We start from the raw sequence: 26,444 nt of genomic DNA, 5'->3' as shown, positions 1-26,444 counted from the left end.
TTTATTTTTCCCTGCACTTTTCATCTCCTTTATCCCTGACACTTTGCTATTGTAAATTGTCTGAGCCATTTAAGACCACGTACATGTGAGGGCGAGTTTTGAATTTCACATGAAACCTGCACTACGAATGGGCCTGAGTCACTTTCCGAGTACTTTAGGTCCGATCCATTCTCGAATCCTGGTCGAACAAACGTGTGTTGTTTAGAGGCGCTTGGCGACGTAGTTTTTTTGCTAACATCATCGGGTTCGGAAGGGATATTGCGGGCGCTTGCTACCTGGCTTTACGGTAGCACGGGGGACGTAATTGAGGTCTGCGGAAAAGTTTGGGCAGAGGAGTCCAGCCCTGTCGGGCGGCTCGTCATCCCTACACTCGACATCACGGGACTGACACAAACACTTACCTAGCACTTATAAACCACCACCAACAGAAAATTAGAAACTCAGTTCGATTTGAGGGTGTAAACGCGATAGAAAATGCCGTTCTAACCTTACACGTGTGTTAGCCAGCACAAGAACAGGCGGAATCCTAGTTTTACTTTATTAAAACCTAAACTGCGATGGGTACAAGTGTAGTGTAATGTTTGGTTTGACACAAAGCTGTCTGACTGACAGCTGTTTTTTTTTTAAATTAAGTAGTGATGTCAGTATTATATTCTAGAATTCTAGTGTTGTACCGAGGGGTTTCGTCTAACCTGGGTCAATTTTGCAGTAGTCACATGGTAGTAGTGTCCATCTTATGATTAGTGTTACCATGTATTTAATTGACAAACTGACGTCGACGTCCTTGACGCCGTCAAATACTGTCTGGACTGTCACACTGTTGTTGATCGATTCAATTTACTTGAACTCTTTTTGTTTTCAATTATGAAAACAAAGCGTTATTTGATATTCTAATGCGTCGATCAGTATTTCACAACTTAATCAAGTATTACTTTTATTTGTGTCGAATCAGTATTGTGTAAAAAAGTATTGTTTTTGGTTGTTAGCATTGTGAAATGATCAGCTGTTTCTAAGACCATGAGTTTTGTGGATAATTACACAGCCACCCTTTCGGCTACCTTTTACGAGATGATTGGTAAGTTTAATGCTTAAGTATTTATTCATAAATCCTAAGCTTCATGTAGTTTTGGTAACTTTTTTTGTTATAATTAATGACCCAAAGTTAGAAACTTCCGGCCAGCGATACGCCACGAAGTCCTAGATAAAACCGGTTTTAGAGCTTGCAAAAACTTTTATCACAATATTTTTTCGATCATTCAATCTCGTGAAATAACCTATGATAAGATAGCAGAAAGTGAAGTTTGCTCAGTGGCGCGATTATGACTCAGATATTTTTTATAAATAAATTATCCTTGTTAATAATATTCATGTCTCATCAAGAAAATCGTATTGTTGGTAAATTTTGATAAAATTTGAATTTGAATTTTTAAAGCAATACAAAAAACAGGTTATGATTCTAGCTAAGCTATCTATTCAAAGATTTCATGACCTAATCAATTAAATATTGTAAATCATTTAATAATACTGTAAATCTGTTTACATTTTTTTTTAAATATACCTTGTTGAGTTTCTTGCCGGATTCTTCTCAACAGAGGTTTTGTCCGAACTGGTGGTAGTTTTTTTTTTGACATTCATAAGTGCTTGTTATAGCCTAAATTGAATTAAAGATATTTTGACTTTGACTTTGATAAGTTTACATACCCCGTAAAATTAATAAAGTGGAGTGAAGGTATGTTAGAAAGTAATAAAGCAAAGTTTTTTACCCAACTGGCTAAACTTTTAAGACAGAGCTAACATGCTTGTGCATTAAATAACATTAAAATCATTAAATAACAACTTTACTCACTAATAGCTTATAGACAGTAGATTTACACATTTTAAATTGTTGATGTTTTTAATGATAATTTTTCAAAAAAATTTGAACAAATTTTTTGTTTGTAAAGTTTAAAGCAAGTCTTTATGTAGAATTTGCTAAACTTACACCTTTTCCCTCTTTGCCTTTGTTTATACATTCTGTATCTTTATAATACTACATTATGTGGATGCAGCAAGATTATTTTCAGCAGGCTGCATTGCATCAACCAACTGCATCTGGGCAGGTGCAAGTTGGTTCTGTATCTTAGTTGTGTTCTATATTTTCGTTTCGAAACAAAACAATTCGGAAAAAATACATTAATCGGTAGCTCTTAACATTGAAGCTTTAAAAAAAAACAATTCTGAAGATATAAAGTCAAAGTCAAAGTCAAAATATCTTTATTCAATTTAGGCTAAAACAAGCACTGATGAATGTCAATAAAAATCTACCACCGGTTCGGAAAAACCCTCTGTTGAGAAGAATCCGGCAAGAAACTCAATGGGGTATATTTTTTTAAACAGATTTACAATATTATGAAATTATATCTGATATCTATACATCACAAGTATTCAACACAACTTTACTTTTCACACAGTTTGAAGGGATCGCTAATGCGGATCGGAATTATCTCCAAATATCCCTGTCCATGATATAATCAATAACTTTATAATACGCTTTAGATATTAATGTCTTCTTGACAATAGATCTGAATTTTGTATAATTTATTGAATCAGGCGTTACTTTGCGGAGGTCCATATCAATGAACTAAAATAATTTCCTTGCTCACCCGCGACCTTACGATAGCTTAGCTTATGCAAAATATGCGTGTTCATGCAGTTCCTCCACCTCCACACTGTAAGAACACACACAAATCACACAAACCCATCTATCACCACCACCACACTACACTGACGCGTTTCGAACTCAACCAGAGCTCATCTTCAGAGTGACACAACCGTACACCATTGTGCAAGGTCCGCCCGGATTGCTACCACCATCTTGCTCGCTAATCCTATCCTGCCGTTTAGCAGCAGTGCTTGCACTGTTGTGTTTCGGCGTGGAGAGTAAGACAGCCGGTGAAATTACCGGCACTTGATCCCATCTTAGGCCTCTAGGTTGGCAACACATCTCCAATACAGTACTCCTGGTGTTGCAGATGTTTATGGGCGGTGGTGATCTCTTACCATCAGGAGACCCACTTGCTCGTTTGCCAACCAGTCGAATAATAAAAAAAAGTCACTAGGTAAATCGTTAAACGGTGAGTTTTGAACGATATGGCGGATGTTGGCGATACCTTAGGCTGTGCTCTTTGGCAGCGCCGCCCTCAACCTCCCTCGGCATGCGCCGCAACGTGCGTGTGCATGTAGTGGTCCATGTAGTCCTGCAGCAGCGCGCGCAGCACCATCACAGTATGGGCACGGACTCATTTACCGACCACGGGTTTCATAACAAGCACATTAAGGACGAGGGTTTTATTTGAGGGGTTGCAACTAAGGTAGCCTGCATGTTACGACACTGTTTACGAGCAAGTGTGATGAAATAGTATTTTATGCAACTGTATCGCAATAGGGGTCCTTAAAACACGAGTGTGGGTTTATGAAACGAGGCGTAGCCGAGGCATAATAGGGTCACATGAGTGTTTTAAGGCCTAATTTCGTACAGTTGCATACAATATTTTATCTATATCCATATATTAAATCCTCTATCATGTATTCAAGAACCATTGAGAATGACCTGCATTAACGAGAACTAGGTAGGTATGTCTGCCCCACGAGCTGCGCGCGCGACGACCTGCTGCTGCAATGGTCCCCCCCCCCCCGTGCTGTAATGATGTATGAAATCTCATTACGATACATCCGTGTTCATAATAGAATCCAATGTCGTAATGATGACCATTACCTATGGTTTTTGAACGCATAATTGAGGATTTACTATATACATTCAAGCCTCCATTGTCTATCGTCAGTATTCGCCGATTGCTTACGTGCAAAGATAATTGTTAATATTACTCCCAAAACCATATGAATGTGATATTCAAACCTCCATCCATACTTTATGGCCTATTGTTCAATAAACACATGCATTTCTAATGTCTCATTGAATAATGAGAATTGCGAATATATCGCAAGACATTTTGGACGTTATTGTACCAAAGAAAGGTTGGAAGTTGTGTATTACTTGGGTTTAAAGGTGAGCGTCTGTACATAGGTGCTTAATTAAATCAAGTGTCAAGGGCTTGCTATGTGCTAGGTCAAGGAATTGTTTATTAAACTGCTTTAGAACTTCGTACATCATCCCAGCCTATATACGTCCCAATGCTGGGCACAGGCCGCCTCTCAGAATGAGAGGGCTTGGGCCGTAGTACCCATGCGGGCCTAGTTTGGATTGAGCACTTTACACTCACCATTGAATTGCTTCGCAGGTTTGTGCAGGTTTTCTCACGATGTTTTCCTTCTCCGTAAAGCTTGTGGTATATTTCAAATGTAATTTCGCACAACTTCGTACATACCTACATAACTTGTGCCAAGCCTACTAATATTATAAATAATATACCTAGCTTATTCACCGATTCACAAACACACGCAGCTACAACATGTCGTATAACAGCAGGATTTTGACATTTACTCATTCATTTCATTCGTTCTGCAATCAGTTCTTTTTTTTGGCTGTGTGTGTAATCATTCACTTCAACTCTCGTGGCAATCTATAGCAATGGTTAAAATTGTTTGGGTATGAGTGTAGGACAGAATTTTCGCTATTTTTGAAACAAAGTCGTCATGACATGATGGTTCATTAGTGTCCACCCCTTAAAGTATTTGACCCTAAATTTAGGCCCTTTATACGATATTAGGGTATTATTTTAGGGTAGAAAATAATGAAGGGTGTTTTCTAGGGTAAAAATTTTCGAATTTAATGTACGATTTCAAGAAAAAACAAGATGACATAGAAGCCCAGACTATTATGGATGCATTCCAAGAATATTTCGAAACGGTGTAGTAGTTTAGCTATTAGTTTTTATTTAAAAACATAGGGTAAAATAAAATAAGTGTCTAATTTTGGGTAATTTCGCGTCAGGGTAAATAAATATCTGAGGTGGCAACACTGTCCACTGTGTACCCCACTGATCGATCGTCAACCGGCGGCCATGACCACTGTCAGGCAGGATAGGTGCGACTTAGAAGAGGATTATTAACCCCCACCCCTCTTTCTAGCCAAAATGGCAAAAACGAAACCCTTATAGTTTCGCCATGTCTGTCTGTCTGTCTGTCCGTCCGCCCGCGGCATTGCTCAGGGACTATCAATGCTAGAAAGCTGTAATTTTGCACGGATATATATGTAAACTCTGCCGACAAAATGATACAATAAAAAATTGTAAAAAAATTTTTTTTGGGAACCTCCCATAGACGTAATGTGGGGGTGATTTTTTTTTGTCATCCAACCCTATAGTTTGGGGTATCGTTATATAGATAGGTCTTTTAAAACCATTCGGGGTTTGCTCAGACGATTTGTCGATTCAGTCATCTGTTTGCGAAATATTCAACTTTAAAGTGCAAATTTTCATGAGAATCGAGCGTCCCCCTCCCCCTCCCCTCTAAAATCTAAACCGGTGGGTGGAAAAATTTGAAAAAATTAAGATTGGTAGTAAGTATATATCAAACTTTCAAGGAAAACTATAACGGCTAAGTTTGCTTGAGAATTATTATTAGTTTAAGAGTAAATAGCAGCCTAAGGTATAAAATATACCTACCTAAACTTGGAAGGTTCCGTATAAAATACGAAATCCTTAGAAAAATATTACTTAAGTTTTTCGTAATGGCTACGGAACCCTATTTTGGGCGTGTCCGACACGCTTTTGGCCGGTTTTTTAGAATCATATTTTTTCTTCAGTTGTCTGTCGCCTTACATTGCAGTAAATAATAATAATCATCATCATCATCATCAGCCCGAAGACGTCCACTGCTGGACAAAGGCCTCCCCCTTAGAACGCTACAATGAACGACAACTCGCCACTTGCATCCACCGGTTTCCCGCTACTCTCACGATGTCGTCAGTCCACCTGGTGGGAGGCCTGCCAACGCATAATAATAATATCTTAGGACAAATCATAACCTAGCCCCACACTAAGCAAAACTTGATAGACAGTGGATAGACATACCTATAAGTAGAGATAACTTATATACTTAAATACATATAAACATCCAAGACTCAAGTACAAACATTCGTATTCATCATACAAATCGTTGCCCGTCGCGAGGATCGAACCCGCAACCCCTAGCTTCGTAGTCAGGGTCACTAAAAACTTCGCTATCCGGCCGTCAAATGAAACATAGGATGATATGTAAACATGATTATCTACTCCTTATTTACGGCTAAGTTTCTATAGTAATCGCTGTGGCCATGACTGACCAGCGCATGCGCACGCGATTCCAACTTGCACGTACTACGGCCACCTGTCTCGGTATTTACTAACCTGTTATATGTAAAAAACTTTAGAAGATGACCGTTGTATGTAGTGTCATAAATTATCTAAATATGTAGTAGTAACGTGTCCGTATAGGTAAGTCGACGTTCCATATTCGAACGAAGTCCCATATCAATTCTGTGCACTACCTACTAATAGAAGAGGTCATAGATACCCACACTTCGTACAAGCTTTATTACATTGCGATGCCGTCAAACGAAGGAGTTCGGAGAGATACAAAAATGAAGTCGTTTAAAAAAAATAGGTACACAAAAAGACACATATAAGAGACACAAAAATTACATACAAAAAATTAGAGATTTTTGAAAGTTTTCTTCGTTTCGTCGCTCCCCAAAAACGACTGAACACCACACCCTCCGGCCAGAAGTCGGAGCGCAGGAACATCTGCTGGTGCTTAAAAGGCACTTTTTTGTACAGTCTATCGACTTGGTGCCTTAATATTAAGTGCATAAAGTCGTTTTTTTTGTAACTATATTTTTGACTGTACTAAGACTGGCACGATTTATCTTGCATTTATCTTTTAATTATTAATCTTTTTAGTGGCCAGTACCTCTAAAACATATTCAAGCTCAAAGTACCTTAGGCTTAGAACTTTTCAGCCGCCCCTCGTAAAAGCGTATAAAATCTAACCCCTAAGATTTGCGTATAAAAGTGGCATTTTTTTTTTATTCGACTGGTTGGCAAACGAGCAAGTGGGTCTCCTGATGGTAAAAGATTACCACCGCCCGCCATAGAATCACTTCTAAACGTTTACGTTAGAAGGCGTCTAAAGCCGCGTGATAAACGCCGTGATATGAAAATAATCACTCGACGTGATATCACGCAGCTGGAATTGATCCCGGATATTCGTGATCGCTAGTCGGGTGGGGGTAGACTAGACGACTGAGATAATTTACTGTCACACTCAGAGATGTTGATTCATACCTATTAAATCGTGTCCATTCGAGTTCGCCGTAAATTGAAAAAAAAAACATTAAAAGAGTGAAGTTTAAGAGTTTCTTCGTCTATCAGTACCTGTGACATGATGATCACATACTTGGTTGGGATTGGTGGTGGCGACACTAGGTAGGTAGGTAGGTAGGTACAGTTAAGAAAAAACTAGCCTGTTGTTCGCGACTCCTTCTGCGTCGAATTAATTTGTAGAATTCGTTGATCGCTATCCCGCGGGAACAATGCAATTTTCCGTATCAAAAACTTTCCTAATTTCTTCCCAATTACTTTCCTCATCCTAATTTTATTAATTATATTCGGGTTTTGTTCCGCGTACCTTGATTTTAACGAAGCTCGATATTTCGGCAACAATAAAATCATGGCACGCGGAAAAAACCCGAATTTAATTCATATAAAATTAGTATTGACCGCGATAGTGCGATAGTCTAAAATATTGTGTTTCTTATGTCCTTCCCCGGGCCTCAAACAATCTGTATACCTACCGAATTTCATCTAAATCGGTGCAGCGGTTTATGTTTAGACGTGATGAGGTAACAAAAAAACAGACTTACAAACTTTCACATTTAAAATATTAGTGGGATACCTATTTAGATCACTATATTGAGACTTATACAAGATGTCTTTTAAAGTTAATCCAAAAGATTTCAGCAGATGGTTCGATTAGATTGATTGAACATCCCTGTTAATTTGTCATCGGAATTTTTGGTTCAGAATGTATGATGTTAGTCATGTATAAATTTGCCGTCATACACTGTACTTTGAACAACGACCAATGTATGGAAATATTTGTCAACGACGGTAGATTCCTGGATTAAAAAAAACTACTTATTCCGTCTGAGAAAATATTGGATACGTACGTATCCCATGACGTTTTTAGAATAGGAATTATTTGTCCTCTCCCAGTCTCTCAATCTAGATACGTAAAAGAGCTGCCACACCGGTCAAAACGGTGACGGCACAGTATATAAGCGTATTTATCACAAAAAATGTGCCTAGCTTTCCATACTGCCTTAGCTTATATATATACTGTGGTAAGGAATCACAGTGACGCATCGTAGGAGCACCGTTTTTATTGCATGCCTTCCACACCGCTGCTTAAAATACGCTAACGGTGCGGAATCGCAGTGAAATGCCGTAAACGTCACGACTTTTGGTGGAGATCGAGGATGCGGTTCCGCACCGTTTGCGTATTTTAAGCACCGGTGTGGAGAGCATGCAATAAAAACGGTGCGCATACGATGCGTCACTGCGATTCCGTACCATCACCGTTTTTTGAGCAGCGATGTGGCCGCTCCTTAAGTTGGTAATGTACGGACGGGGAATAAGGGATTTGCTTCCTTTGTCAATCAAACAAAAAATTACAAAGATGAAGCGCATCAAAGTTCGGGAATGGAGGTCTGTGACGTCACGCCGTGCTAACAAGTGTCCCACGGCGTTACGTCACACGGAACTTTAACTGGCTATGTCTTCATATTTTTTTGTTTAATTGACTAAAGAAAGAAATACGTGTCCTATATTTTCTAATCTAATCTAATCTTACTGATGGAATAATTATTACTAGGACACTAGCCTATAAAAGACCCTAAAATACATTTACGTGGGTATTCAGTCAAATTATCCGGATTGAATTTAAGCAATATTTATAATAAAGATTATTGATTGACATCTAACAATATATCTAGTAAGAAAACAAATATTACGTAATTTTATTGCATCGCATTATTACATGCTACGTATCTAAATATAAATAGGTAAATTTATCTATAAGCCGATGACACTTATGCAATTGACTTGATATACAAAGAAGTGCATCGCACGATAAAATAAAAAGCTAATCCTTGGCAAATTATTATGATTTATCCGTCGAGACACGAGGGAAAATAAAAAAAAAATGATAATGGCTTGCTTTGGTCAGCAAGACGAGGTTTTGCTCGCTTCAATCATTCTCGTACACGCCTCGGAGACATGCATACGTCGAGTTTAATATTTAATTTAACAATTATTACCCTCTGTATTTCATGTACAGTTTAAACTGAATGCAATTTGGCTGTATCAACGCCGGTTGTGGGGTTATCAGTGCAGTTGCCGGGTCAATTTAAAAAAAAAAAAGGTTTTTTTTGGTGAGATGGTGGACAGTCAGTGCGGCGCGCGACAAGTGAAAGCTTACATCATGAGTGACTTAATTAAAAAGTTTGATTTGGACGCCACAAATGATTTCATGAAAATAGCGATCGCTATAGCTGGCTTCTATATGGGAATATTTTGCTGTAAGTTTTTTTAAATATTATTACTTTTTACGAGTTTTTTATTGGCTATAGGGATTTAAAACTCTTGAAGTCTTTATCTTTTCCAAGCAAAAAAAGTAAAATAAGACGGTTTTTTGCCGATGCCCAGTGGAGGACTAATTTCATTTGAAATTAATAATTATCTACTCAATTTCGTTAAATATTTGGTATTTTTTTTCAACATTTGTTTTAAATTATATTTAAGTATGCAATTTTGAACAATTTCAGTACACATTTTAACAAATTTAACAAGTAATGGAAATTATGGCGTAATTTATAAGGAATTCTTTTAATTTAAGATTTGTAGTTATGTTATAACTTATAAATTCTTTGCTGCTGAACTAAATACCATAATAATAATATGCTGATTTAGATCAGAATAATTTAAAGTGAAAATTTCACGTCATGACTAAGTAGGTACGATATTGCTCAAGATTGCAACTAAGCGGTTTCCTAAAACCGCACGGACCGATGTGGTTTTAATTCCGTGCTATATAATTTCATACGCCGAAATCGGTCGTTGGACTTGTGCGAAATTCGATTCTGCCAACAGAAAAAAAATAGCGATCCTAAATTTGGAACGCGGTCCAAATTAAAAAGAAAAAAGATTAGGGCGGGATCGGGATACGTCAAAAATCAAAATAGATTTGCTTTTCGCGATTACGGTTGTGAGTGGTCACGTTTTGATTAATCTTTAAGTTAATTATGTATTTATTTGTTAGTAGCGCAAGGTAGGTACAGGCTGAGTCAGTGATATCATGCCGAAACAGCGTGCTATCGGTTAATGTCATTATAATTGACTTTGCAGTTGATTAAGTGAGATTAAATGATTAAAGATGAACTGGGTGACATTTCGTTGTTTATAAATAACAAGCTGGTGCCCGCGGCTTCGCCCCCGGCCTCGGTATAGTTTTTTTTAAAATTTTCTATATCTTCTTTTATAAGAACCTTCTCCTGACAATAGCAAACAAAACAAAAAAAGAATTAGCGACATTGGTCCAGCCGTTCACGCGTGATGCCGTGACCTGACCAAGGGAAATAGGGATTCATTTTTATATATTAAAAACATAATAGGTCTGCAGGCAGGTTGTAGGTATTATTCCGTTTTTTGAAGGTCAAGTTTTTTATGGACCTAGCCCGTAATGTGTTCCACTGCTGGGCAAGAGACTGCCCTTTCCTCCGCCACTCTTCCCCATCTTGGGCATGCACCTGCCAAACGAGTTGAAATGCACTCAGGTCGTTCCGCCATCTCCTCTTGGGTCTGCTTCTGCCCCTTTGGGTACCTATCCCTCGGTACCCATTCGGTAACGGTTCGTGCCCATCAGTCCGGATGCATGCGGCAGACTTGAGTTTCTCTTCAGCTCAAAGTTCAAGTTATCTAATTAAATAAAAATAAAAATTGGTACGATTATATACTAACTATACTACTAAAAACATGAACGCCTAACTATTATCACTTTTGAGAAATCATAAAAATATAAAAAAAAACTGTTAAACGGTCTCGGCGGAACAATTTATTTAATAATTATGTATTTTCCTCCTACTTACGTCCTACTGCTGGGCACAGGCCTCCTTTCAGATTGAGAGGGCTTGGGCCGTAGTTCCCACGCGCCACGCCCAGTGCGGATTGGGAACTTCACACACACCATTTGCTTCGCAGGTTTGTGCAGGTTTCCTCACCTGATGTTTTCCTTCACCATAAAGCTCGTGGTAAATTTCAAATGTAATTTCGAACATGAATTTCGATAAATTCAGAGGTGCGAGCTGGGGTTTGAACCCACGATCCTCTGCTTGAGAGGCGTTAGGTCAAACCACTAGGCCACCACGTCTTTTTTTTTAAACCAAATATCTGGTGAAATATTCTTGAACAATTTTACGACATCATGTATAATGATAGCCGAGAAACTTGAATTTCGTTTTTAAATATAAACAGATAGAAAAGTATCGGAGTTCAATCAGTGACCGATAACAAATGAGGGCCTGATAAAAAACTGGCAAGCGCTAACAGTGGTTTGTTGAAGGGTTCTGTGTAGTATAAAGCCGCGGGTTCACGGTGGATGGTGGTTCATTTTGTTGATGATGAAGCAGTGGATCCCGCGACCCGAAGGGGCCGAGGCCGTACTGTCTACGAGCTGACGTTCGCGATCGTTTGCCCATCTCTTTCTACCCTCGTCTCATACCGTGTGACAGAAAGAAGTCTGGTTATACAAGGCCTCCTCCCATCGCGGTCGTGTGTTTTCGGTCGCGGTCGCCTATAGATCCGGCGGAACGTTGTACAATGTCCTACTACCCGCAAAATTACATGTAATTTGATGAGTCATTGAAATATCTGCCATTTTATATGTATATTGTTACTAACTTCCGTTTATTTGGTGTATTCTCATTAATTCTATTACGCCTAGTGGGTCAGGGGCAGGCGTACTTACCTATGTAGCACTTAAGTTGTGTTAAACTCGTCGATTATGCGATAATATTTAGTGTTATTAAATTAACTTGACAGTTTTGGCCTATGTCGCTAGTACCGACCGTTAGCTAACTTTTGTACACATGAGAGGGCTTTGCTTTGTGTCTATAGTTTTATAAGTCTTATCATATCATACGTATGTACGTGGAAAAATGACTTCTTACGTCCTTCTTACACGACTTGTGCTATTTTTGCTGTTAGTTTTGTCTCATATGATAAAGATACTATTTTAAAATAGACATACTACACTAAAAATCAGAATTCCTAAGTGCTAAGCATGGCAACATAAAAATAAACCTAGTTCCTATCTCATATTAAATAGAGTTTAGCCCGACATGTTTCGGGCTATTCCATAGCCCTTCGTCTTGCGTGTTGCAGCAGCCGCCGAGTCGCGTTGCTCCGAAGACGAAGGGCTACGGATTAGTCCGAAACATGTCGGGCTAAACTCGATTTAAGACGTGATTTAGCCGGGTCAATATATTTAATATGAGTGAGTCTCACGGTAGTTTCATGTTAGTTCTTCTCTCGTGAACATTTTGAAAAAACCTTTTTTAGTGCTCTACTTAAGACATGTCTACCGAATATCAGTCTAGTGACAACACTGTTTTATACTCAGCTAGGTTGGTGGTAAAAAGGTTAATAAGCCTTCGTTTTAATTTAAAAAAAAGCAAGGCGGTTTAATTTTTCTCATCGGCAAAAAAGTATATTAGTGCCAAACCAGAATGCAGCGTATTTTTTTGTGCTAGTCTTACCTACCTGCATCCTTGCCTTGAGCAATGTGCATATTCTGCAACTCGATTAGCTGCATTTAACACTGCAGGTGTTTCTAGGACGGTGACCTCTTTAACATCTGCTCAGTGCTTTCACGCTAAAACACGGCTTACGCTTTCTTATTGGTTGTTGTTAGCAAAGCTAGAAAAAGATAGGATATATTATATCATTATCGATGTTATTTTTATTTCTTTTTTATGTAATTTAACTAAAGGAGTGTTTTATTTTAATCAATAAGTTTTTAAATAGTACGTATAGTATAACTAACCAACGTCAAAATAGTCAAAATACCACCAACGGGACTTATCACGCTAACACACACGAGTAATATTTACCTCGACGTTTCGGCAACATTGCAGTGGCCGTGGTCACGAGTAGACTGAAGTGTGGGTTGTCAAGTCTGCAACTAGCAGCGCGAGTCCTTCGAACTACCCGTACTTGATCACTAATAGTACCGGCACTCGTATCACGAACTACCTACCCGCACTTGGTCATTTTTATTTGTCACCGACACACAACACTAACAACGTCCGATCGTCCCTGAACATTCATCGACGCCGAGATGAAAGCTTATATCCATCGTCCCGGTTGAAATTTTGATGCTTTTTTCGTGGAATCCTGTTATTAATAAGTGTCGGCGTCGGGATGAATGTTCGGTCGGAGGGACGATCGGACGTTCTTTCAATCAGTTGATCAACTGACATGAGCTTCTATCGGTGTGTAGATGAAAAACAGGGTCGGTATTATCCGAGCCGGTAAAGAGTGTCATCTGTCAAAACGATCGAGTCAAAGACACATAAATTATTTTTTAATGTTTTTTTATTCTGGGCTATGGAATAACCCGTAACCGACCGGTCTGTCGTAATTTAGCGGTAAAGAAAATTCTTTCATTTTTTAAAACTAATTGATGCTACTTGAAAGTCTGATATTTTTTTCTGTTAATTTTCTAAAGGTTAATCCTATCGATAAAAAAATTTTCAAGCGTTTCTAAAATTTTCATTCATTCCCCATTGTCCGATTTTATTAGCATTTAGTTTTCCACTAAGTAATCGGCATTAACCTTCGCAAATCTGTTAATTGGTAAACATAAACACAATTAGAGTATGACTTCGTCTGCGGCCAATTAATTACTCATAGCAACTGCCGAATTAAAAAAAAAATACAACTCTAAAAACAGCAACTACAGCAAGGTGTATGTGAAACTTTGAAGTAACAATATAAATGTCTTTTATTCCCTATTCTGCAGGAATTTCAGCTCTATTCTAGTGGTTTAGTTAGGCTGTGCTTGTCTGTCAGTCGTTCAGTAACTTTACTTTTATATGCGTCCTTTTAACCGTCCTACCGATGAATTGATCTCTAAAATTGCAACAAAACAGTTATCGCAGTATTTAGCGTATGAACTTGAACTCGGCAGAAATCATTTGGTAAAAACATAGTTTTGAATGTCACTTTAGCGATCTTATCTTACGAAAACAGCCTACTGCTGCCAACATCATTATTTGTTTGTGTTAAACTAGGATATTATTATGCCCCGTGACTTCGTTTTAAAATTAAGAGAGAGGCAAGGCCTTTTGAAACATCATAAAATAATAAAATTTAATGGGTAATTTAATTACCACCCAAATAAAAAGTAAATCTATATCGTGCTCGATGCCTTCAGGTAACTATTTAGATTTTTTTTATTTGACTGGATGGCAAACGAGCAAGTGGGTCTCCTGATGATGGTAAGAGATCACCACCGCCCATAAACATCTGCAACACCAGGGGTATTGCAGATGCGTTGCCAACCTAGAGGCCTAAAATGGGATACCTCAAGTGCCAGTTATTTTACGACGTCTATTATTTTGCACGGCAAACTATAAATTGAATGACCGGATATATAATGATGTGATACTAGAAACATAAATACGGATTCATTTTGTTGAGACAAGCCCTGTGAATGCTCCCATGAATAAAATACAATGATCACTTCTCTAATAGTGAAGACATTGCTGATTATTTCAAACATAACATTATGCTAGCACTTCCCATGTTTATTCGCCAATATATTTGTCTGAGCGCAAGGAGATGGGGTCCATATATGTATGAATGTAGGTAGGTATATCATTTCTAGCGCGAGCTATACCGGGTGTGCCTTGTAATACGAGCAAAAAATTAAAACATATATCGTCCTCGTCAAACTAAACCACATTAGTTCAGCGACTTTTCAAAATAATGGAGTCTTGGATTTTTTTTTTTATACAAATTAAATACTGCTATCAATGTACGCCATCCTAGAACACAACTGACGTCGCCTGTCACGCTACAAGCATCAAACATTTTGCTTTACGTTGCTTCTTCGAATAAACTTAAGTGTAATAAAAATTAAAAGTAGCTGAACTAATGTGGTTCAGTTTGAGGAGGATGATCTATGTTTTAATTATTTGCTCATATTACAGGCCACACCCGGTAGATACCAGTGGCACCTAAACACCAAGTGAAGTTCTAGCTTTAGTGAACAAGGTTTGTATCCACCAATACGAAGCAGCACTAAGCGATGTTATAGAAAAAAGAAATGTTGGGTTTTTTTTCCTCGCGCACTGCTTTGCTTTCTTGAACATCTCCATTGAATGCACAGCCTAAAACTGGCTGCGTGTCTTTTTTTTCAATGCGGTTTTGTTTTTAATCGACTTTCTTTGGGCATTGGCCGTCAATTTTCTGCCACTTAAAATCGCCCTTGAACGAGGTATCAAAACTTGTTTTTTCAGACCAGTCCTTTTATTTTAAAATATTCGTATTAATATATTCAATTTCCTGCTCCGTAATAGTAAGGAACTTATAAATGTTATTCTAATATTATAATTAATATGTGTCATGCGGGAAAAAGCCAGGACTTTAGACTATTAACCTTTTGCGTTTACGACAATGTGTCATTATTGTACATGTAACTATGAAATGAAATAAAATAGTTAATTAAATTTAGTTTTAGTGTCAAAGTGACATGTTATGTATATTCTGATTGCACCACTGTCATTCAGTCCTTAAAACTCTGTCAAAATTTAGGGCATCGAATAATTCTACTGCGCTAACCAACTTGTCAGTTTGATTGATGATTGATGGTTTGTTGCCACTTTTAAAATATATTTTATCAGATTTCTTTGGCTTCGAGCTGACTTAGAATTCTAGTTTATACCTAATATTATTAAGTTGAAAAAAATATTTTATTGCTTATCAGCACTACTTTAATAGTCTCCTTGCGAGTGTAATTGCCTCAATTATATCACATAATAGGTATAGTATAAAATAAATATTCTAATAAAGTTTTTTACCATTGTAACTCAACAAATATCGATAAAATTAGCTTTTTGTTTACAGAGTTATTGACCAGGTTCGATTCCCGGTTATGTGTAACAGTAAAAAAAGTGAATGCCATTTTATTAAATCTAAAATCAACGCCATCGTCCCTAAAAACATATTTTGCTATCTCTCATAGTTTCTGACTTCTCCCTACTGACCCGTTTGGATTAATCACCCTGTATATTAAGAAATCTCGCTTCTTTCACAATTAGGCGATATAAGTAAGTTTTATAAGTTGAAGGACGTTTTTATCTCCAAAGTCAATGCTCACTTTTTACAAACAAAGGGAGACGGCACATAGATACGATTCATAAAACAATATGTATTCGTGTAAAAGAAGATCACACTGTCATTTAACTTTGAACTTAAACAAAGTACCGTTTTCAATCAAAATAGAAAAACATTTTATTACATGTTACGCCCTTCTTCTACGCAAGCTGATGTGCGAAAATATTAGGTACATTACTATTTATGAATAATGTCGGTTAAAGGTTAGAAATAATAGCGATACAGAACGGAGGCCTTATTGCCTAACGTTTCTGTCGCTCGCGATCGCAATGAAATGACAGTTTTTGTATGCGAAATCTGTCATTTGATTGCGATCGCGAGCGTGGGAAACGTTAGGGAATACGGCCTCAAGCACAAAAAAGAACTATGCAAGTTTGTCATCAATTATTAAAGTGGCAAAGTATTTAAAGTAAACTAAATATACAGCTTTACAGTCAATACTGTTTATAACGATATCGAAGGGACAGCAATATTTAGTCGTTAAACACGGTTGGTCGTTATATATAACCAGTGTTATTTTGGTATATACGAGTAAGATAAAGTTGGGACTTTTTTCTTGGTGGTTGCGTCGGTGTCGCTATAAACGGTTTTAACTGTATTTTAAACTGTTAGCAGAGCAATTTGTAAATGGGTAATGAAATAAAAAAACCCTCACCTGGACCGAAAGAAAAATGAGTAAAGTGAATGACGTAATAGGGCATTTCTATCTACCGTTGTACCCTGAGTTTATCTCTCGGATTTCAACAAAATTTGGTAGGTAGACTCAGTCCATGATTCCAAGCTGGAAAAACAGGGTCTCCAGATGTGTCCCCAAAATATTGTATGGATGTGTCCGTTTTGTTACGAATTTTTCTTAATATTTTTCGTAACAAAACGGACACATCCATACAATATTTTGGGGACACATCTGGGAACCTGTTTTTCCAGCTTGGAATCATGGACTGAGTCTACCTACCAAATTTGTTGAAATCAGAGAGATAAACTCAGGGTACAACGGTAGATAGAAATGCCAATAACAGAAATAGAACGCAGAAAGTGGAGATGGGCAGGACATATTGCTAGAATGGACCACAGTCATTGGGCGAGGAGAGTCCTGGAGTGGAGACTCCGGTGCTAACACACGCGGTAAAGGACGACCACCAAAAAGATGGACAGACGATATCCGGCAAAAAGCTGGCGTAAACTGGATGCGAGTGGCAGCAGTGGATAGGCAAGACTGGAAAAGTACAGAGGAGGCCTATGTCCGAAGACGGGCGCTATAAGGGCTGTTATAGATAGATAGAGAATTAAATAAAAAAATGTCCCAGTGTCTGGTTTCTTATGTTTTTAACAAGCATTACATCTCTCATCCTACATAATTATTAGCATCCTTTTGAACCAAAAGCTATCGAATCTTCCCAAGAGTTAATGAGCTCAAATAAGGGGTTCTGAGCCAGTTAAACAAAAGAATTGCTCGCAAAAACGCCTATCATCGAGTTTAGTTTCATAGTTTCATAAATGGCCTAGAAAATTACTAGCGTAATTATATACCTACATCAGCGTGGTAGGTATCACCTGCTGAACTTCGTTGACCTTTGTAAAAAGTCACTTTATAATTTCTTCGCGTGCCGCCACGATTGCTTGATTTTATCGGTTTACACAATACGACTTTTAGCGGTGATGCAAACGCGATACAGCAGGGCTACTAAGAAATTCGAAAATCGAAGTTTGTGCCGTTCGGTCCCTCTGACACTTAAACTTAATATGAGAGAGAGGGGCGGTACGATACAAACTTCGATTTTCGAAGAGTAGGCCCTCAGTTTCGATGCAGTCGCTGGACACTAAAACTGCAGTAGTGATTCAATCGTGACACAAATGCGATACAACCGCGGCGCAAGTAACCAATATTCCTCGTTAAATACGCCAATCTGGGAGGATACCGTCCCTCTCACTCTCGTATTAAATAGTACCTATAAGCGTCAGCGGGCCGGCAAGATACGAAGTTCGAATTTTGCTCTGTGACTTCGTATCATCATAGTATAGAGTATAGACCCAGAATACAGCGCCAACTTGCATTTTCGCGCATGCCCATTACTTGTGAACTGGGTAATTTTTCAAATTTATAATCGTCTGGCGCGGATAAAAAGTGGATCTGGTTTCGCCGGGATGCAGACGCGGTTTTTTTGTGAAATTACGTGCTAGTCGTTGGCAGGTATCAACTGGTGAAATTAAGGACGCTATGTTGAGTTATTCTCGACGTTATTATTTATTAGCCTATATTTGTGTCCATTGACTTCTTTACCTGATCTCTTGACTTCCACGTCTCCCTCCTTATCCAGACAGTAAGTTCCGCATCCAAATCATCTCTTCATCTCTGTCGCGGCGTAGACTCTAGTGTGTTGCGTTCCGTAGATGAAGCAACAGGAACTATAGTCTCTGTGGATGTTTCGCAAATTGTTTTACAAGCTACAACATTATACAGATGATTTCACGTTTTCTTTCTGGCAGAAAAATGTAAAATATTATGCAAAGGCTATGGCACCGAATTACAAATTAAGTCGCCTTTATTTTAAGGTATAATTTTAAAAAAAACGTAGAAATGTGGGTTTCTTTGACAGGCTATTTGGCGCCTAAATGAGTCCAGCATCAGGCGAACCAACTTGACAGTTCATTACACACAAATGTTGCCACAGTTACACCAGTGCTGTAATATCGATATAAAAAAAACTTAATATCGAGTTTAGAAAAAAAAACAATACGAAATAATAATAAAATAAATCTGAATGTTGAACATCGGTAAGGACGCCATCCGCCATTTTGTTTTATTGACATTTCATATAATGTCATACGACTTAACTGCCATCGGCTTGCATGGAACTATTTCCGTTGTTCTGAAATTTTCGTTACGTTCTTATTAGTTGTTACCCTTTTTGTCGTTTTCAGGCCTCAAACTATGAAAATAAAGTCCAAAGTGACAAACATCTTCATTCCGCGGCGCGTCTACACAAGGTTATATCAACAAATGTTATCCTATGCCTATTTTTATTGCTAGTATAGTAACATTTTCAGTTGTCAATCTAGTTCGCCTAACTTTGGACTCGAGTATAGCATAGTGAGGTCTATTTGACAGCTTTGAGATATGTAGTCACGTTTGTGATTGGTTAAATAACTAACTAAATGAACCTATCGCAGGCAAGACTGAAACGTCAAACGGACATCTCGATGCTAACGTCATCTAGCGATATTTAACCTTAATTTTTGGGATTGGCCGCCCGTCTTCGTTGTTGCTTTATGCCAGGGCTTAGTTGATAGATTGTATACGGACATACTCGATGAATGCTCTTATTATAAAATTCAATTCTTTTTGCGGAACATCTTACGTAGTATAATTTTATGAAGTGTCCACCTTGGAACCGGTCTCGATGTTATTATGTGAATGCAGAAACAAAATTATAACAAGATGGATCACTACAAATTGCCGCCTCGGCATGTAAGACACATTAAGCTAAATATTTTTATGTGTACACCGCTGTTTATGCCACAATTTGAGAAAATTTTGCGCTTTGCTCTAAAATGATTTGATTTTGGTATCAGAATTCTATGTATCTTTGTAAACTTTATTGTACAAAATAAAAGAAAGAAAATACAACTGGCAAACTTTGAGATACTAGTACAATACTATACTAGGCAGACTTATCTCTTTAAGCCTTAAAGTTTAAAGGTTCTCTGCCAGTCAACCTTCAAGTTGTAATTATAACGTTAATTATCCTACTAATATTATATGTAATATGCACTTACATTACAAAATAAGTAAGTAGGTATTTTAATCAGAAAATGAATTCCTATTGTAATGGCTGGGTGCCTTAAGCTAAAACTGGACCTTAAGTGTCTGTGCGTACTAAATAAATGTAAATGTAATTAATAAGACTAACAGTAAATAAAAAAACATCGAGAACTGAAAAAACAAAAAATATTCAAATTTATTCGAAATAAGTAAAAAAAGTATAAATACATACTCATTCAAAAAAGGTTGTGCCTTCAGTTCACCTATATTTAATTTACCTATTCTTTTATTAGAAAATAACGCCATATTGAATACACCAAACTTCGAGTGACGGTTTTTTATTGAAGAGAACCATTTTCGCATCTCTTCATCTGTGTTCCATCAGCGGATGATTAAATACTTAAATAGTAAGTAGCCTATATTTAGTGATGGATGAAAATAATATGGCCTTCAGTTTAGACCAGTACGGGTGGTTAACGGACATTGCCACCTTTATAAGGTTACTTTAATGACAAAGGCTACTTTAAACTTGTATTCTCTGGATAACGAATATAGTATGTTTTTGAGTAACGACTGCTCTGCATCCATGCCAGAAATAATTAAAAAATAACACTATGCCAATGTGTAGTCGTGTTGTTGTTTAAATTAGGAACGTCTTGCTGATGGCAACTCTGTAATCGTATTGTATCTACAAGTATTGAATGAAACAGTCTTGAATATGAAATTATTAGAAACAATTTAACGTTTTACAACAAACAGTGCACACAACAACAACAATTTACCCTGTGTCGACGTGCCCGGCTTCGCGCGGGTATAGCTTTTGGGGAAAGGAGCTGAAAAATGTGTGTGAAGTGCATTTGAGACGTTTTTACTCGACTGTCCAAAGAAGGGCTATTTTGAAAATTGTACTCGTGTGGAGCCGGGGCGGGTTGCTAGTATATTGATATAATGTAGGTATTATTATATCTTTTATCAGCGTGTAGACAGACTGCTAGACCCATTCAGGGATTCTGGTTCTTGAACTAACGTTATCAATATAGTAATTAAAACTAATAATATAATGTAAGCCTGCGCATATCGCTTCATTAGGTACTTACTTTCCACAGTGGAAATCCTACATAATATATTATATAGGTAAGTATATTTTCGGGAGAAAAATTCAGATGACAACAGATTTTTATAATCGCTCCGGTTTCACTCGGTTTTACCATCTTTAGTTAGTACAATACAACACAATAAAATAACTCTTTATTGAACACCAACACATACTTAATATACACAGCCAACACAGGTACATAGAGATGAGAATTATAATGATTGATGGTAAGTATATTGAAGAAAATAAGACCAAATCATCCTGCAAGGACCTTTTGTCTCACATACTCACTAACTATCCGTTTTTGCCATTTTGGCTACGGAACCCTTATGAAAATGAAAATGATGAAAATTTTTATTTTCATTTTTCGGAACCCATACTCGTAGTTGCGCTATATCTGTCTGTCTGTCCGTCCGTCCGCGTCATTACTATCGGTATCGGTGCTAGAAAACAGATATTTCCACTGATATATGTTATCCCTGAATAACTTTTTTTTTGTTTTTAATGTCTTTTTGTGTTTTTTATTGTAAGTATAATTGCGTACGTACAAACATTCAACGAATTTTACTAACTGTAAACAAAAGATTGACTCACCTGCAAAAGCGTAAGAAACAACATTTAAAGCCCTTATTCCAGATTTCTTTATTTTAATTAGGGAATCTTTAATATTAAAATATTGCCTTACCCTCTCTCATATTATCATAGGTATTATAAATGAAATGTTTACTTGATTCTTCGTAACAGCTACCGAACCCTATTTTAGGCATGTCCGACATGCTCTTGGCCGGTTTTTTTGTATAGAACTGTACATTTTTTATTCAAACACTCTTTCATACAGGCCCTGATATATCGCTTATACACAAAGGGCTTAGCAGACTAAGGAAGGATATGTGGCGCCTGTGAGGAATAGTTGAATTGAATTGGTAAATGACAATTGTTTGTCGCCTCATAACTAGTAGCCACTCCAACTTTCAGCCCTCTATCTTGAACTGTCACAGAAATAATGTCAAAAATGTAGTTTCTTAAAAAAAAAATCTAACTCGTTTTTCTCCTAATCCATGGTAAAGCTTGGTAATTTATGACGTTTTTAATAATAATTTAAAATGTTTTTATTTTACACATATTTATAGCGAAACAAGTTTTTTTTCTCTCTTATGTGTCACGTCGATGTCACTCGTCAAGTTCGTGAATTTTACAACTTGACCTGTGAAGTAGTGTCTTGGACCAAGTGATTAACTCATTTGCTCGAATCGAACCCATACCATAGGTCAAAACACTAGGTTACTATGGCTTATTTTTAAGTTACATTCAGGACAAATGCTATAAAAATTAATATTTTACAATGACTTTTTTTTTATTGGACTGGATGGAAAACGAGCAAGTGGGTCTCCTGGTGGTAAGAAAGAGATCAACACCAGCCATAAACATCTGCAACACCAGGGGTATTGTACTTCTTGTTATTCAATAAAAAAGGTCAAGATTGTTTACTTTATTTCTATTGGCTCTATTGCCAATAATTAAAACGAAGTTAGCACAAACGCAACTAACTTCAGCTTCCTTATTTTCTCGTTGTAAAAAAAGAAGTTCCTTGGTCATCTGTATAGTATACCTACCGATAATTATAGCTTTGTATTTTTTATTCAGCCGGCATTTTCCACTGAGATCAGAGTAACAGAGTACATTGTAATTGTTTTATAGGTGTACAGATAAACAAAACGAATCCAGCCGGCAGAGGAGTGAAAAGGTGATATGATATAAACGACAATCTGTAGCCTGGGGTAATCAAAACGAGGTTGCATAGTGACTAGTGTAAGGGTCATTACACGAGAGTTTATTCTGTATGATTTTCGTGGTCCACTTTTGTTGAAATGGTAAAAGATTCTGTTGAAGTTTCCAGGTTATCTATTAGAAGTGTATGTACAGAACGTCTAAAAAATAATCGAAAATGCCATCAAATCCTACAGCGTATTCATAAAAAAAAGCGATCACGAAAATGAGGCGGCCGAAAGGTTCAAATAATGAACCTTGAGTAAAATTCAAGCACATTGGCTCGTTTAAGTAAAATCCAAGCAGAGAAGGTTCCGTACAAATTTCCAGGTATGATAGATAATCTAGTGTTAGCAGAACATTGCTCTTAAGGAAAGTGTACCTGGTTAAATTTTTTTTATGTGTTGTTATGTTGTTATTCTGTCCCGTAACTCAGGAGACAGGCATGTTACACTTGCTTAGAAAAATGTTTGCAATTTATACCACTGGCATGCTTAAGAGATGAGCCATGAAGAAGTTGCCTTAAAACTGTCACAATTACTAACTATTAGTGGATTTTTACCCTATAAAATCATACTTTTAATGAGTAACCCAGGAGACATCACCATGGCAACTAGCTACACTAAAAAGCTACCTAATTGAATGATCTCTACCGTGCGGAGTCATTTTATAATGGGTAATAATGACATAGATAAAAGTATAAGAATTTCAGACTTTTCCGATTGGTTGTGCTTTATTGGTTTCAAGGACAACTGGAAGTAGGTACCAGGGTTTTGTTTTGATAACACGGGAATTTGTATGGAAACACCATTTTAATGGGACTGATGACGTGATGAGACAGTGCAGACTTGTATATGATATTAATTTCAACTTCTGAACCTTTGTAATACCGATGTCATATTGACATTCCATATCTGCCAAAGAAATCGTAGCGAGATTGATTATGAAAAAGTTCCACCCTGGTACGTGATTCAGTTCCTTCGACTGTACCTACATGGCGGTGGAAAACCATCTTTAACTTACTTTAATAAAAAGATAATTTAGCGATGGACATCAGCAGTAGGTAATCTAAAAATTGAAAAAATAAATGTGAAACAATCCCTATCAAATGTCAACAGGATGTATGTGTATCAGTCAATGGAGACAACCTTTGTAACCGAAGCTTTAAACTGTAGGCACATTTAATTATGTAGAAACATTAATCATGTATAAAACTCATGATTATTTTAAAATTTAAGTGAAGTCCTACCTATAGGTACATATACAACACATATGAGCGACTAAGCTAGCTTTACGCGGTAACATGCTTTGTTCCAGAGACTCATGAAATTTTTGATGGAAATCGTTAGAGGACCATTTCCCAGAACACGTTTCGCGGAGCTCCTATTCCACATAGTTGATGCGCCTTGACGACATTCTAACCTAACTAGGGTAACTAAAGAGGTAAAACTCTGGTTCGTCAGGGTTAACGCACAAGATGTTAAGGACATTGTGGGTACAGTCACCAGCACCAATATCTGACACAACAAGCGTGCATAAATATCTGATACGACTCTATTTCTAGGGCTGGAAGGACGTGTCAGATATTTTTGCACTCTCCGCTGAGGTAGATATTAATGCTGGTGACTGTACAAAAGCGACGGAAAAACCATACGACTTTTGTTTTTAACCCCCGACGCAAAAAGAGTGTGTTTGTGTGTATGTTTGTCCGTCTTTCACGTCGAAATGGAGCGACGGATAGACGTGATTTTTGGTATAGAGATAGTTTATGGGCCAGAGAGTTACATAGGCTTCCCGAGGGAACAGCGCGCGATAACCGAATTCTACGCGGGCGAAGCCGCGGGCAAAAGCTAGTGTATAAATAATCAAAGAAGCAACATTGTAACAGATCCATTGTTTACAATAACCTTTATATTTTTAACATCCGTCTTGTTTATCGCATAATATACGAACTCAATGCACCGGTGACCCGCGCCCGCGCACGCATCACGCGTACAGTGCGTTCTCGAAACTATAGATCAGTACCCTTAGTGTAAGTTTTCGGGTACAAAATACGTCTCGATCGCGTTCGCGTTAAAATCTCAATTTGTATGGGAACACGAACAGCGCCTCTAGCGGGACGTTTGCGATGTTCGTGTTTCCATACAAATTGAGATTTTAACTCGAACGTGATCGATACGTAATAAGGAAATTAAAAAGTAAGTACAGTAGAGGCTGAGTACAACATACAACGTCCACCACCCCCGTGGGTACCGTAGGAATCGACTGAGGGATAATATCAGAAGATGGGCAGCAGCGCTTTCCAAGCAACCCCACATCATATACTGCGCTCGCCAACCCGCTTATCAAACGTGGCGAGTATTGGCAACACGGGAAAATATGGGGGAGGCCTAAAGTCTCAGTTTGCATGACTGTAGGTGTTTAGGACAGTTTTTTTTACTGTTTTTTTTTCCAAGTCCCCAGCCCCTTGGTAGCAGACTAACTTTTGAGCCTCATATCTCGGTAATTTTGGAGTTCAGAGAAAAGTTCATTTGACAAAATATGCTTCTTCAAAATATGTTTTATTTTCATAATAAAATATTTAATTACAGAGTGAAAAACACTGTTATATCATAACATACATTGTCGGCTGGTAAGCTGTGTATGAGACTGGCACAAGACTCGAAAAGTGGCGTGAAAATGCAAGAGGCACTCAGCAGTGGTTGTATGTGGGCTAATTTAATTGACTGATGTAAATAAATAAATAAAAACTGACTTAGTGATGGACTTTTTTAAATACGTCGCCAACGACGCGCGCAGTTAGCGATGCTCTTACTATTTTGCAAACCGCGTCAGCTACAACCGAAAAAACATGGCTCTATACGTTCTTAATAAAAACAAAATAATAAACGTAGAAAGAATAACATGTTACCATTCATATGGAAAACAAAAAGTTACAAAACAGATTTAGAGATATCACATTGTAATACAAGCATAATGGCCCGGCAAGTAAGCCGCAGCGCTGGTATTCTGCCAGTACCTGTGCCGAGTTAGAATGCCGGCAACTGTGGAACCTACTTGTGGTGCTTTATGCTATATGCCATTGCGGAAAAAAACCCTTAAACGTGCGTGCGTGTAGTGTTCAAATAAAATGTGTTAATATATAAATGGGTGATACCTATGTGAAGAAAAGATTTAGTATTAAAAAATAGGTACATCAAAATTTCAAAGTACAAAACACATCGTTATGTTATTAAAATAAAATAAAATTACAATATAAAACAAAATTAATGAGATGAAGTAAAATTAAATGAAGAAACAGTTTAGACAGTAATGTTCGGATCATCAAGAGAGATTTCAGTTTATTACAAAAGTTCGATTTTGATCTAATGTTACGGATCGGTAG

General features: G+C 37.5%; 1 protein-coding gene and 1 long non-coding RNA gene across 5 annotated transcripts in view; one reads left to right on the top strand and one right to left on the bottom strand.

The window, feature by feature from the left end:
• The first annotated feature begins 808 nt into the window (after positions 1-808).
• Positions 809-26,444, top strand: part of LOC141441823 (DGAT1/2-independent enzyme synthesizing storage lipids) — a 35,486-nt gene continuing 9,850 nt past the window's right edge. The window contains exon 1 of one of the 4 annotated variants that reach the window (XM_074106706.1): positions 809-1,075. In XM_074106706.1, coding sequence (XP_073962807.1) covers positions 1,018-1,075 — 58 coding nt within the window. In that variant the 5' untranslated portion in view covers positions 809-1,017. Of the gene's footprint in view, positions 1,076-7,280; positions 7,408-9,240; positions 9,557-26,444 lie in introns of those variants that run through there. The other 3 variants (XM_074106708.1, XM_074106709.1, XM_074106705.1) reach the window with 3 other exon arrangements.
• Positions 10,683-13,234, bottom strand: LOC141441825 (uncharacterized). Its single transcript, XR_012452856.1, has 3 exons — positions 13,145-13,234; positions 12,795-12,950; positions 10,683-10,952 (listed from the first exon to the last, which is right to left on the bottom strand). It is a non-coding gene; the product is annotated as an uncharacterized lncRNA (long non-coding RNA).

Source organism: Choristoneura fumiferana, chromosome 24 (genome assembly GCF_025370935.1).
Source record: "Choristoneura fumiferana chromosome 24, NRCan_CFum_1, whole genome shotgun sequence".
Taxonomy (NCBI): Eukaryota; Metazoa; Arthropoda; class Insecta; order Lepidoptera; family Tortricidae; genus Choristoneura; species Choristoneura fumiferana.
Note: the sequence above shows the minus strand (reverse complement) of the source record. Positions and strands in the feature narration are given on the sequence as shown.